General features: G+C 33.9%; 1 protein-coding gene across 3 annotated transcripts; it reads left to right on the top strand.

Annotated features, from left to right (window-relative positions):
- Window positions 1-1458: 1458 nt before the first annotated feature.
- On the top strand, window positions 1459-3932 carry LOC140817130 (uncharacterized). 3 transcript variants are annotated; one of them, XM_073176736.1, is made up of 4 exons: window positions 1459-1544; window positions 1600-1662; window positions 1820-1985; window positions 3552-3932. In XM_073176736.1, exons 2-4 carry the CDS (start codon window positions 1611-1613, stop codon window positions 3781-3783), a joined length of 450 nt encoding a protein of 149 aa, XP_073032837.1. In that variant the 5' UTR covers window positions 1459-1544; window positions 1600-1610; the 3' UTR covers window positions 3784-3932. The 3 variants fall into 3 exon arrangements, with proteins under 3 accessions (XP_073032837.1, XP_073032836.1, XP_073032835.1); XM_073176735.1 differs by having other exon boundaries at window positions 1522-1662; XM_073176734.1 differs by lacking the exon at window positions 1459-1544 and having other exon boundaries at window positions 1572-1674.
- Window positions 3933-15637: the final 11705 nt, after the last annotated feature.

Genomic DNA, 15637 nt, shown 5'->3' with positions numbered 1-15637 from the left:
TCAAATTTAATTATTCTGTTTTTCTGAATTAAATTTTATATATATTCTTGATGTATTAAACCTAATATATATGCCTGTAGTAATTTGAAAATGGTATGAAATGTATAGATGGAAGGGAGTGTTTGGAATTATCCTTGATAGGAAGCATGATGGGAGAAGGTGTGGGCAAAAGGTTGCATGTGCATGCATGGGGCTTCAGAGGATGGGTTTTGGTTGGGTCCTCTACAAAATAATAATACTAGTTTGCACAAATTAATTTGTGAGCGTCTCAAGCACGATAATTACGATTGTAATATAGAATTCGAGTCGATGTATTTATATTGTTACTAAAATTATAGTTTTTTATAAAACGGCAAACTCTTTGTCTGATATATAATCAAAATTGATAACATAATCTATAGAAAATATGAAAAATTATATTTTTGTCATGTAATTTACATTATTTTTGTATTTTTTTATATTGTTGTCAGTCAATTTACTGTCTTGGTCAATTAATTTGCATTTTTTCAATTTAACTCTTTTATCAGAACGCTATATTATACTGAAAAATGTTGACACAGAACTAAAGTGTACTAATGTGGCGTTGTACATTACTTAATTTTAAGATGCAAATTTGTTGACTAAAATGGTAAGTTAATTAATAATCAGACCAAAAATAATATGCAACTCACAAGAGCAAAGTTATAAATTTCAATAACTACAACACCACATATTGTTAGATATATAAACGAATCAAGCCATTCGTGAGCTACTCGTAACTCGTCTCGGTAAGAAACTTGTTCGAGGTCGTTCTTTAAATTTATCAAGTCGAGTTCGAGCTCAACTATTTTGTCGCACCGAGCTCGAGCTTAAGGATAATTGTCTCGTACGCTCGCGAGCTCGAGCCATAACTCGAACTCGAGTCTGAGATCGACTCGTCTAGTTTTTTTTTTTTTTTGGCTAGTTTGTTGGACCACTAATTTTTTACTCACATTGTTATTTTATTGAAATGTAAGTTATTGAGATATTATGAAATGATAATTATACATCTTAAGTTCTCATATATTAGTTAGCTTTTTGGATAAAAATACTCGACGAGCTCGAAAATGAGCATTTTTAACCGAGATGAGTCAAACTCGTTAAACATGATAAACAGATTATTAATAAATCGAGCTCAAACTATTCATGAATTTAATAATTTCAAATAAGTCGAGTTGGAACTCGAACATAATCTATTACTATCTATTAAGAATCTCTCTAATAGTGACAAAAAGTTGGTCTGTTTTTTGAATTCCAAATTTTGACCTTATTTTATATCACAATTAAATTTTTGTTTTTTTTTTAATTTCAGAAAACAACATTTTTATTTTTTTTTAAAATTACAATTATTCAAATAGCACTTTAGTTTTTCGATAATTTGTCAAATTTCACTTTAATCTATAAATAATTATAAAAAAATCTGTTAGTGCAAAATATCCGGTAATAATAAAAGCTCGAATCCAGCGTGTAAACAAGAGTGTGAACTTTGGAAACGATCTCAAGCGCTGTTATTGGATAATCAAAGGGTCCAAACGTAAATAACCTCGTAAATTAAGAACCTCAGAGCTGCGTTCATCAGAGAAGCTGCAAAAATGGAAGAACGAACTGGAGATGATTCCGCGTCTCTAATCTCCCAGCAAACAGGTGAATCTCAAGGTTCTTCGTAATTTTCTCTCCATCTCGATTGTTTGTGTCATTTTATTGTTCTTAGATTCGAAATATGCGTCAACTTTGCTGAAATTTGTGGATTTTGATGTTGTATTAGGGATTTACTTATTTTAATTATCCTGAGATTCAACAGTTTCCGACGACGATGAGATAGACTACTCCTCGAAGCCTGAATTTTACGGCCCAGAACTTGACGAGAATGATGAGATTTGGGCTCGGAAACAAAGAAGAGGCCATACTTCTGATGCTGTTCTCAGTTGCCCAGCTTGCTTTACTACCTTGTGTTTAGATTCTCAAAGGTATGTTCATTTTCCTCCACGAATTCAGAAAATAAAGTTTTTCTTTTCTATATTTGGATTCCACGTTTCTCAGAAATCCAAGTTGGGAAGTAGAAAAGGATTCCTGGTGTCTTCTTTGGTTTCTTGTTTGATTTTCTTGTTTTATATGCAAACTTTGTGTAATTGTTTCTTTTATATTTGATGCTCTGGTAGATGATTCAACTGTATTAATGTATTATGGTGGATGTGAAGATACTCGAGTAGGGGAGGAGAAGGGGAATGATTTGTGAATTTTTGGGCTGGAACATTCACTTTTATGAAACTATGTATAGAAATCTTAATTTTTTTCTATTTAGAGGCTGACCTATGGTTTTCCTAAACTATCATTCTTGAAGCACATGATTATCACAATCCAGTAACTTTGGCACAATAGTTTTGAGAACAATTTGAGTAAATCGATATTTTAGGTGTTGAAGAGGTTTAGATGTTAGATTTTAACTTGTGCTACCTTGTTCCGGTTGGTGGCGATAAAATTAGGCGACGCATTTTACTAATGGTAACGTAGGGCAAGACAGGATCTCTATGAGTTGTGTGATATTTTTATCTTCTTTAGTTACACAGCAGGGCAACCATTTTTGGATTTGGCAAAGTCACAGGTTATCGGCTAGGTGGTTACGTACAAGGATGAGAAAAAGATACTTGACTTGTATGTTCATAAAGAAGATATTCCTTATAGTGCAGCTTGACTATTTTGTTGTTGTTCTCTTGACTATATATTCCATGCGGTAAAAACTCCGAGCCGTAGTTCTACAATGATTGCCGCATTGTTAGGGATGTCTATGATATTGGTGTTCAACAATCAGATTTAAGTTTAACTGGGTAGTCAAAATGAACCAAGCTCAAGTATGCCATGTGAGTGTTTTAGAATGATTAATTGATTAATGATATTACGGAATGAATGATCCTCAGCATGAGCACATCACCTAATATAGGCGTAGGCCACACAAGTCAAGTCGAAGTCGAGCTCGATTTAAATTTTGTAGGTTCGAGTTCGACTCGAACTCGATTGAGTATTCAATTTCACACGCGAGCTCAACTCATGAAAATACCGATTTACTCGAGCTCGTGCTCGAAAAGATCGAAAGTATATGTAGCATAATGGATCTTGAGCTCGAAAATTTTAGGTTATTTTAATTTTACATTGTATGGACAAAAATACTCCTAAATTATATATATATTCTAAAATATGTGTGTGTGTGTGTGTATTCTTGTAGCTAGTAAGAAACATTAAAAACTCGAACTCGACTGGAACTCAATCAATAAGCTCGAGTTGAGTTTTAACCGAGCCGCTCACGGTAGTTTGACTCATTTGCACCCCCATATTGGCGTCAGTTACTTTTTAGGAATATATTACAAATATATCAAGGTTCTTCCTTCTGGTATACTTCTCTTCGTTTGTGTTATCTGCTTTTTCTGAAAAATATTATATATCTGCCAAATTTTCGTTCCTCCTAAGTTTACCCTAATGTGTAAGTCCGAAGGTTATTACAAGCAACTGGTGACCTTTTCTGATTGCAAACTTTGTAGGCACGAAAAAATCGTCACCCGGTACCGAGCAATATTTGTAGTAAATTGCAAGATCATAGAAGAAGCAACGCAACCAGGAAGCAAGCGTAAAAGGGACAGAAGAGGATCTGAGACGGAAGCAGCCGCTGAAACGTTTAAAAATGTGTGTTGCTCAGTTTGTTTCACAAAAGTGGGAGTGATTGATGAAGATGAAATTTATCATTTCTTCAACGTCCTTCCAAGTGAGGCGTGACTTGTTATCTACTCGGCATAATTTTCCTCTTTGCCTTTCTAAATCTTTAGTCGGTATAGTGACTTGGCATGTTTCAAATTTAAGTTACATTTTATGTGTATTACGAGTGTTTGGTTTGAGAAATTAATGGACAAAAAACACTTTTTAAATATAGTGTGGTTATTACAATTGTTTTTTAAAAAACACTTTAAAAAATATTTTTTTAGGAACTAGAATTTTTATTTTTAGACTTTTGCTTTTACTTCTTTTTAAAAAATAAAAATACAAATATTTTGGGCAAACTATTAATAACTCTCATCTTCATATATAACTTTTTTCTTTAACTCTGTATTCTTTCAAATGTTTGTTTCAGCTCTCTAATCATTTAAGTTTTTTCAAAAATATCATCAATTTTCATAATTATAATAGCTGACATATTATATCTATCGAACATGTTCTTAAAAGAATATAACTCAAAGACACGCAATTACACAAAGTTTTCAGTCTATGTATCATATTTCATATGATTAATTTTTTTAATGGTTTATCATTCTTTCGTATAATAAATTGAATAGTTTACATCTTTGACCGGAGCGTCGTCATGTTGTATCAACCGGGTTATATAGAATGCTGCTCAAAGTCCAACCTCACAGTCGCAACAGATAATTTCTGACGTAGATTCCTCCAACCACACCTAGCACAGCTATGTTTCGTTTCCTACCTCAGGATATATAGTAAAGTGATTCCATTTGAAAATATATATGATATGACTAGTAAGCATTGGTATTTGTGTAACGTCCGAAAAATCAAATCTATATAAACCACATGCATGCAAATTCTAAACATATTTAATTGTTTTATTTAATTAATTGTAAATGCTTGCATGACATTTATTAAATGATTAAATGTATGATTGCATGATTAAATGATTATATGTCATGCTTTTATGAAATTAAAAGATTTTACCCGAATATTCGATAATAGGCATGAGAAAGAAGACTGAGGACGACCAAGTCAAGAGACCAAAGATTCAAGGCCCATAATCATGTGTACAAAGCCTGGCCCATCAAGAAAACACTGATGAATGCCCACTCACGAATCTAACCAACTGAATGATAGTCTGGCATGTTAGTTGCAACAAACAAATCCATGTGTCATTCTTCCATTTGCTGTATTTTACTATAAATGTAAAGAACAACAGTGTAAACCGACATGCAATGAATAATATGATATTAATGCACAAGCCCTAGTTTTTCTATCTTGGTATCAGAGCTTTAATGGCAGATGCCAATTCCTCAACGTCCATTCACAAGATTCCTTCTAATCCCAATCTCCTTATCATCAACCCAGCAAATCAGATTACCTCAGTAAAATTAAATGATGATAATTACCTGTTGTGGAACTTACAAGTTCTAGCTAGCATTCGAGGTTTGGGGCTGGAAATTTTCATCGTCGACAACCCACCGATTCCTTCTCATCTTGTTTCCATCGATGGTGGGGAAGAAACAATCAATCCCCAGTACATCTCCTGGTGTCGACAAGATCAATTACTCTTCTCGTTTCTTCTTGCTTCCATGGCAGAAGCCGTTCAGAGCCAAATGGTGGATGTGAAACTTCATCCCAACTTTGGGGAAGAGTCATCCGTTTGTTTGCTTCAAGATCAAAAGCACGTGTAATGCACTACAAACTCCAATTGCAAACACTTAAGAAAGGTAACATGACCATGAAAGACTATCTCAGCAAGATGAAAAATCTCATAGATACACTTGCGGCTAGTGGTCATCGGATCACAGAGGAAGATCAGATCTTATATGTCCTTGGAGGAGTAGGAATCGAGTATGATTCAGTGGTAGTTCACATTACCTCACACACCGACTCTATTAATTTTGCCGATGTCAGTGCATTACTCCTGTCACATGAAGGACGCATTGAGATCTATAATCTCAATGGCAACAGCCCTACTCCTGCTATCCATGTCTCTAGCTTTACATCACCAAAGAAGCACGAGCCCTTCCAGCCCTCCAGAGGTTCTTATCAACGAGGACGAGGCCGTGGCAGAAACATGAGAGGAGGGGGCCGAAATTGGCAACCCAACAATGGTCGTCCAGTCTGTCAAATATGCGGTATCACTGGACATGTAGCACAAATATGCTATTATCGTTTTGAGAAAGATTATGTCCCAATGCCAAAGAATTCCAGACCACCGCAATATCAGTATCAACATCGGTACTCTCCACCACATCCACCTTCTGCCCTCAACACTACTGCGTTCAACACTACTGCCTCTGACTCTCCTGTTGAAGAATGGTGGTTTCCAGATTCAGGGGCATCCCATCATGTCACTCAAGAACTAGGAAATCTCACATTGGGTTCTGAGTATTCAGGGGGTGGTAAGGTTCAAATGGGTAATGGAGCAGGTTTGGCTATCTCTCATATCGATCATTCCAAATTCTTTTTCCCCTCTTCATCTCGTACCTTTGTGCTAACCAATCTTCTTCGTGTTCCTCAAATAAATAAAAATCTATTGAGTGTTAGCAAGTTTGCACAAGATAACCACGTTTTCTTTGAATTTCATCCTAAATTTTGTCTTGTGAAGGATCTAGCAACTCGGGAAGTTCTTCTCAAAGGGAGTTTACATGATGGCCTGTACAAGTTTAGTCTTGGTAAACTTCTCACTCAGTCCACTTGTTCAGCAAAGTGTCTCTCCTCTTCCTTCTCTTCTACTAACAAGGATCATGTCCAGCCATCAATCAAAGTACCTCAGAGTCTATTAGATCGGTGGCACCTTAGACTAGGCCATCCTAGCTTACCTATTGTTAAGAAAATTTTATCTTCTTGTAATGTCTCTGTTTCTAGAAATGAATCCTGGTGTGATGTCGTTGACCACCAAATTAATTCCTACTATTTTAAATAATAACGAGTGTAATGGTGAGTAGGGTCGAATCCACAGGGAACAGTAGATTTATTTCTTTTGATAATAAAAATAAAAAGGGGGGATTTGTTTTGATAATTACTAAATAAAATAATCTAAACTAAAATTACCAAGCAAGAAAAATGTTGAATCTAGAATTGAGAATTAATCGACGAGAATAAATTGAAGAATTTAATACGAGAAAAATACCGATTCAAGGGGATTCTACTATCTAATTATCTCACTGTTCATCGGTTAACCAATTATTTATTCATGTTGTTTCAAGCAATTGACCTTAGAATAATAGGGATAGCCGCTAAAATTCTTGTGTTTTCCTAAATTAATTGACCAAACCCAGCATTCAGTCAAAACTTACCAATAATCAACTGGGCATGATAGCGTTCCATATTAATTAAAGATAGCATTTTAGTTTCGTGAAAACAGTTAATCTAAAGTCTAACAACCGAGATAGCTGCAATTGAAAGATCTAGTTCTGTCGATTTATTTATATTACACCTGTTATGATAGCACAACACATCTAACCTATTGCTACTCACGTACCAATCGTTCATGACAATTACGGATCACTGAATTCATGGTTAGCATTAGAAAATCATACATCAAATTAAATTGTCAGATTAATTGACATATAACATTCATATAATTAAATCATAATTCAACGAATACTTGAACAAACACGAATATTAAATTAAAGTGCAAAAAACCTCACAGTGATAAAATTAAAATAGTAGACTATCCCTTGAATCAGACTAAGAAAATTAGCCTAACATAGTTTGATCTACAATATTCATGAAAAATAAATAAGAAAGCATAAAGAAAATGCAAACTAAATCTTTTGGGAAAATCTGGAAGTCTTCTTCTTCAGCTTCGTACGTGAGGATGGAGTGATATGATTGGAGAGTTATTTTGCAATTTTATTGTTTTATTCTTGTGCTGCGGCTCCCTTACGTGAGTGGTGGCTTTTTGGGTCAAAACAATTGCTAAAAGCCCACTAACTTTAATTAACCCTAATTATAAAATATAAAATAATAGATAATATTTTATTTAGATTTTCCCTTCTTGCAATTTTTTTGGCAGCTGAAGTATCGTTATAAGGCGTGGCCACGCCTTATTCCAGGACTTCTTCTGGTTTGGTCATTCACTTTCAACTCTACCTTGGAAACTTCAAATGTGATAAACATCACCTTTTTAGCTCAAATTTGCTCCAAGACCGTAAAAGTTCCTCCTACAATAAAATTACACAAAAATGTATCAATTAAACATATCGGAGGTTGGAATAATGAGAAATATGAAAATAAAAATACTAACTATTATGAGCCTATCAAATCCATGACTTTTTGTACTGCCTGCGAACTTGGAAAAAGTCATAAGTTACCTTTCACTTCTTCTTTAACACAATATTCAGAACCTTTTGAATTAATATATGCCGATGTTTGGGGTCCAGCTCATACTATATCTAGAAATGGTTTCAAATATTATATAAGCTTTGTTGATGCCTACAGTAGGTTCACTTGGATCTATTTTCTCAAGCTTAAATCTGAAGTGTATTCCGTGTTCCTTCACTTTAAGAAGTATGTTCAAACCCAATTCCAGAAACATATTAAGATCCTACAAACTGATTCAGGAGGAGAGTTTAGATCTCTTTCTAACTTTCTTCACAATCATGGCATAATACATAGGTTCTCCTGCCCTTACACTTCCAAGCAAAATGGTGTCGTTGAAAGAAAACACCGCCATATTGTTGAAATTGGTCTTTCCCTACTGGCCCATGCTTCTATGCCCTTAAGTTTTTGGGAAGATGCTTTCCTCACTGCCGTTCATCTTATTAACAGACTTCCAACTTCTGGTACTCTTGGTCATATACCACTCACGCTTCTTTATCATAAAACTCCAGATTTTTCTTCAGTTGGTATCAGAGCGGTGTTCTTGTAAAGGGTTATGCCTACTGCCAGTCGCAAGAAGCTCACGAAGTCACACCTCAAGTCTGTAAGTTTTAAAGTTTTAAAGTCTTTTAAGTAATGAACATCAAGTCATGATTTCAGTATGTGTATGCTTTAAATTCTATTACCTGTATGTTTACATGACATATGTTTCAGAGTACAGGCTGACTTGTCGTTATGAATTGAGATTGGATCTTTAAAATTTTTATGCATGTTATGACATGAAATGAGAAAGTAATTAATTTCTTGCATGTTGGTGTGGTGGACTTGGACATGAGTGAGAATTTTACTTTTGGGCGTTTGGAAAAGTTGAAAATGATTTGTCTATATTAATTTTTGGTTAATAGTACTGATGTTATACTTGTGGGTCATAAGTTAAACTTGATAATGATGAATGCTTTTGGGACTTGTAGATTTTATAAGAAATTTCTGATGATTCATGGTTGTTAGCTGAGTTGATTCTTTTAGAACTCCATTAAAGGATTAATGGTTCGGGACTACGACGATCTTTAGAAATATAAAGACGTAGAATTTATTTAGGATGCATGTCTTCCCAATTCGATTTAAGGATTGAATTGCACGAATTGAAAATTTTAAAGACCTAAGTGCAAAGCAATATTCTAAGGGGTTATTTTCGAATTTACCAAATTTTGGGATTAAATTTTTAGTTCAAGAATTTAAGGTTAATGGGGTTAAGTCGAAAAATTTATGGGTATGAAGATGCAAATTTCAAAGAGTTGTAGGGCCAAAAATATAAATTTTGGGAACTTTAAGGGCCAAATTGCAAAGTCCGAAATTTTTGAGGATTAAATACGAACTTTTGAGGAACACTTGGGATTTTAAATATTAATAGAAATGTAAGACATGTTATGGAAATTGATTTTGGGTTTAATAAGCTTAAGATTGTCGAACTTTATGTTACGAGAAACTTATAAGATGGAATTAAGAATGCCAACAACTTATGGGTAATTATGGAATTTAGGACAATTGGGTAATTTTTTTAGGAAATTAAGAATTTATGCTACAATTTTAAGAAATTGGGAGAACTAGTTTAGCGATAAATGAGAATTGAATGGTTTAAATGATAGAAATCTCGGGGATTTAAGCTCGAAGAGATCATTAGAACATTGAAGTATTTGGGTTATAATATTATAAGAAATGGTAATCAAGGGAGTTGTAATATGAATTGATATTTGGCTCGAAAGTTAGGCGCTAGTGAATTAATGTTGCGGCAAATTAAGAATTTAGAATGATAACGATTTGAGGTAAAAGTTGCTCAATTAACTAAGTTATAAGAGTAGACAATGAGTTAGCAAAATTTTTGGGAACTTAAGATTTATGTGTTATAAGTTTTTATCAATGATCTTAACAGCTAGGACTATACTTTTGTTGGAATTTTATTTTCTAGAAAGTTGAGTATGATCGATGGTTAGGTTACTCGATAGATGTATGAAAAGATTTAAGTAGACATCTGGTCTTGAGAAATTTTTTTTTGTAAGTTATTAAGAAAATTGGGAATAAGTAATTATGTGTATTGGAATTATGTTATCTAAAACTATTTGGATTGTGCAAGTTGAATTTAAAATGTATGAAATATTTGTTAGTACGGAAATTTTTGTGGGTGAAATAAATACAAAAGGGAATTAGTGGTGTTCAACATAAGTTATCAATCAATGAATATTAAGATTTTTATTGAGTAAGAAATCTAAAATTTTGCCATGGTGGTATGACAAATCACGATGCATTTTATTAATTAATGAATATTACAATACAAAGTAATGGATAAACAACAATTACAAGTAATCGTAAAAATAAAGAAAAAACATGAGGAGGATATTCTCCAATAAATACAAGAATCGTAAATATAATAACTAAAATAATTGAAAATAACTTTGCAAGAGCCATCTTCTTTTTCTTCGAAAAATTTGATGAAGAATAAGTTTTAGAGAAGAAGAGAAAGTTGGAGTGATTGAATGTATTTGTGAGATGGTATTTATAGAGAAAAAAAAAAAATATAGCCGTTTGTTACCGTTTTATGACCGTTGGTATATGTATGTATTTGTATAATTTTATGGTAAAAATATGGTGTATATAATATTAGATATGTTTAAATAATTATGTATATCATATCTCATTATTATAATGAGATGTCATAATTTATTTTGTTTTAAAAATCTTATAAGCTTTTATACTTATCGTACTCCTTACTCGAAATTAAAGGTTGACAACAATTTTATATTTGGGACGTATTTGTAAATAACTAAGTTACATACGGTGGTATTGTAAGGTAAAGAATTGATTTAAGAGTTGTAGGCCAATATTATTATGAGGTAAGAAAAATGTTCAACTTATAAGTGTATTGCCGAGGATAGGAGTTGATCAGTAAATTTTTTGGGTGCAAAGAATTCTTAAGATGGACTGCATAAATGCTAATGTAATAGGTCGTTGACATTACAAGTATAGTATAAAGAAGGTAAGATACGATAAGGTTGAACCTCCATTTCTAATATTGAGAACGACAAGAAAAGTCAGAATTCCGGATTTTAGTAAAGTAAACTAAGTTACCATAAGTTGTGAATCGTAAATGAGGTTTTTGGTAGGAAATTTAATTCGGATTGAAGAGACGTAAGGACAACACAAGACTTAATTTATCAGAGTAGCGCAGCGGTAGCATGGATTGTTGGGATACTAGAATTAAGAATCTAAACTTTTGGATTACCGAGGATAAGCGAATTTCGGGGACGAAATTCAAATTAAGGGGGATAGATTGTGATGTCTCGAAAATTAGAAGTCCACATGAACCACGTGAGTGCAAGTTATTAAATTCCTTATATATTTTATTAAATGATTTTAATGCATGCTTTCATATAATTTATGAAATTTTAGTATTTTAATTATTTATGTTTATTTAATGTACGTTAAAATATTTTCTCGAGTTTTATGTTTCAGGGGAATATTCGAGGCGAGATCGAGGAAAGGAGACCGGGACGATTTTTAGTAAATTTTAATGTGGAATTTTATTGTTAAGTAGATTGGGTGTTTTAAATAATTTAATTAGTTTTTAGCATTTTAAAAAGTCTAATTTATTTATTTAGTGCTTTTAAGAGTTTAAAACTCTTAAAGTGTAGCAAATGTGCATTTTATTTTAAATTGGAGAATTTTATAAAATTAGTGTGTGTTTATTTTAATTGGAGGATTTTATGTAAAGATTAGTGGGGGTTAATATTTTATTTAAATTGTTAATTGAGTTAATATTTTAATTAATACCTTAATGATGCAATTAAGTAATTTATTCCCTAATTTCTATCACACCACTTAAGCACACACACTTTGACTCAAACACACTCACACTTTCACACACAACTACACGTATAGCACACACACACAAAACATGTTTTATATTATTTCTTTGACTAAACGAAGGAAGAGAAGTTTTGTGTAAACTCTCAATCATCAACTCCATTATTTTCTCTTTCTCTCTCCAAACTCTCCTCTCCAACAAGCACGTTCAATCTATGATATATTCCAGCAATTTTAGTTCACTTTTATTTCAAGAAAATCGAGCCACGATCGTCCGGAATCATCTCTCGCTCTGTCTCCGCTTCGGTATCGTCGTTACGGTATTTTTAAATATCAAAAGGCGCACGTATATTCTGTTCTTGATGCATCGATCTTGTCATATTATGCGTTGTGTTGTTATTTATGCGAAAATTATATGTGCGATGCGTAGAAGTTTGAGTAATCACGTCTAGATCAAGTTTGAAACAAATTTTGGATCACCAAATTCACGTTTTTTGCTGTTCTATAAAATACTGCGATTTTTCGGTATATATTTTGAGAAAACTTTCAACTACAAAAACGTAGATCTTTTCGATACCTTCGATTTGATATAAAATTCAAAATATTTGGATGACAATTGAGTGAGTTATGGCGTTTTTCGTAGGACTGCTCCAACTGCATTTTTTAGAAACGTTTTTGCTGTTCTGTAAAATACTGCGATTTTTCAGTAAAGATTTTGAGAAAACTTTTAACTAAAAAAATGTAGATCTTTTCGATACGTTCGATTTGATATAAAATTAGAGTTATTTGGATTAAAAACGAGTGAGTTATGGAGTTTTTAGTATGACTGCTCAAATCGTGTTACAAGAAAGTTATGAATTTTAATATGTTCTTGAAGTTTTTATGTTGCATGCTTTGTTGGGGATCGACGGGTGATCGTTGCTGCATATAAGAAAGTTAGTACTGATGTTTAGAGTATTTTTGAGGTTTTGATCCATGTCGTTAAGAGTTTGAATTATTAAGAAGTCGTAAGAAATAAACTTTAATATAAATGACAATATTTTGGGTCGTATGAATTGTAGGGTGATTATAAAAGTTTAGTTCATTGTTATGGTGTCCTAGAATGGTCTCATAGTGATGAATCTTGATGCCTTATGTTTTAATTGGGAGAATAGACATGTCGCAAAATTTTCATAAAATAATTCGTCGAACAGAGCGGACACGGACCCGGACACGGAGGTAGGCACGGTGTCCGTGCCTTCTTATTTCATCACAACAATTTTTAAGCGCACGGACACGGACCATGATACGGACCTAGGGACGGGGTCCGTGTACCTTCAGATTTTAGGTATATTCTTTTATTATTTAAGGTTTGTTTTGAGGTTTTATGCTATGGTTTAATATGATGTTTTACAAGGTTATGTCATGGGAAATTATAGAATGTTCTAAGAATTTATTTAGCTTGGGATTAAGCATGACATTTACGTTTAAGTTGTACAAGTTAAGTTTATGTATTCATATTAGTATGTTGCAGCAACGACCCGATTGACATCCAACGAATCCCTCAACACCAAGTAAGTATGTATGACGTGCAAATAAAATATTTGAAGTTTTTGAGGTATGCTAAATGTCTTGTGACCAAAAGTGAATGGGTTTGGAAGTCGGTGAACGTGGCCGAGGACCTCTCCACCCCGTTAAATTATGAACGGGTTTGAAGTTAGGATTGGAAAGCGTTAAATTATGAACGGGGACCAATCCGCCCGTTAAATTATGAACGTGTTAGATCGTGGTTGTGAAGCGTTAAATTATGAACGTGGATCAACTGGCCTGTTAAATTATGAACAGGGATCTCATGTATGTGACAGTGGATACGTCTCTGTCAGCCCAGTAATGTGGTTTGTCTGATCAGATATTTATTATGTTATGGGTCACTTGCTTTGAAACATCCTCTACGCAAAATGATGAACTTAAGTATGTTGAAGTATGAAAGCATGTTTAAAGAAAAGTTTATGTGATGGCACGTCATATTATGTATGCATGTATGTTCAAAGTTTATGCAAAGCTCAAGTTTATGAAAGTTCAAGTTATTATGCAAGTTCAAGTTTCAAAGTATGTATGTTCAAGTTCAAAGAAGTTTATGAGAGTCCAAAGTTATTATGAAAGTTTAAGTTTATTAAGAGTTCAAGTTTATTACGCAAAGTTTAAGTTTCAAGTATATATGTTATATTTTGAAGTTGTATGTGGTTTTATTATGTAATACTCGTTATTCCCAGTTTATACGTGTTGAGTCTTTAGACTCACTAGACTTGATCGATGCAGGTGCTTATGTTGATGAGGAGACAGGAGGTGGCGACCAAGTGGCAGGCTTGGACTGAGTGGGAGGCTAAACCCGAGGACCGCCATGTTTACGTTTTTATGCAAATTTTAAAAATACTCTGATTTATATGATGTGATGGGAGATGTTTGAGCAAGTATTTTGTTAGCAAATTTTATTGGTGATGTTGAATTTCAAATATTTTATGAACGACTCTTTTGACAACCTTTTCTTATGGGGGATTTGGTTGTGGTATTTTATGGCAAATATTGAAGATTATTTTATATTAAAGAAAAAATTTAATTTTTCCGCAAATTTTGAAGTAGTAAAAGTACGGTATGTTTCAATGTCCATGTCTCCATCATCCACTTCGGAGTCCTCAAACTCTGCCTCCTCTCCCACGAATTGCCACCCGATGATCACTCGATCCAAGGCTGGAATTTCTAAGCCCAAAGTTTTGGTCACAAGCTGCTCCATACCTTGTGAGCCAGTAACTTTTCATGAGGCAAAAGACTCTCCAGAATGGTGCAAGGCTATGCATAGTGAGTATGAAGCACTGGTTCAAAATCAGACCTGGACACTTGTTGAAGCCCCTATCCATGCCCCTATCATAGGCTGCAAGTGGGTTTTTAAACTCAAGACTAATCCCAATGGCTCTGTGGCTCGATATAAAGCTCGCCTCGTGGCCAAAGGGTACTCTCAAACTCCTGGTTTAGACTACACCGAAACTTTTAGTCCCGTTGTCAAGCCAACCACTATACGGCTTGTACTCACCATTGCCATTTCTAAAGGCTGGAATATTCCTCAAGTTGATGTTAATAATGCCTTTCTACATGGACATCTTGATGAAATTGTTTACATGCGACAACCACCTGGCTTTGAGGTTGCATCACACAATTCTCAACTTGTCTGCAGATTGCACAAAGCCATCTATGGGTTAAAACAGGCCCCTCGTGCGTGGTTTGACAAACTCAAATGTGTTCTATTGTCAATGGGGTTCTCTGCGTCTAAGGCCGACACATCTCTATTTGTCAAATATGATTCAAGCTCTATTCTCTATGTTCTTATATATGTGGATGACATATTAATTACAGGAAATAATGACTCTCATGTTCAAGACTTGATCTTACAGCTACATACTCGATTCTCTCTCAAAGATCTTGGTGATTTGTCTGTCTTCTTGGGAGTCGAAGTGCTTAAGGGTCCAGACCAATCTTTATTTCTTACTCAAACCAAGTATGCCTGTGATCTTCTTCTCAAAACAAAAATGGATAAGGCTAGTCTCTGTCTACACCTATGATTACCAACAGCAAGTTATCTGCACATGATGGTGATATATTTGAAGATGCTACCTTATATCGAAGCACAGTCGGAGCTCTTCAATACCTCACAATTACAAGGCCCGACATT

The sequence above is a fragment of the Primulina eburnea genome, chromosome 16 (assembly GCF_022965805.1).
Source record: "Primulina eburnea isolate SZY01 chromosome 16, ASM2296580v1, whole genome shotgun sequence".
Lineage (NCBI taxonomy): Eukaryota > Viridiplantae > Streptophyta > Magnoliopsida > Lamiales > Gesneriaceae > Primulina > Primulina eburnea.
This window is presented reverse-complemented; position numbering and strand designations above follow the sequence as displayed.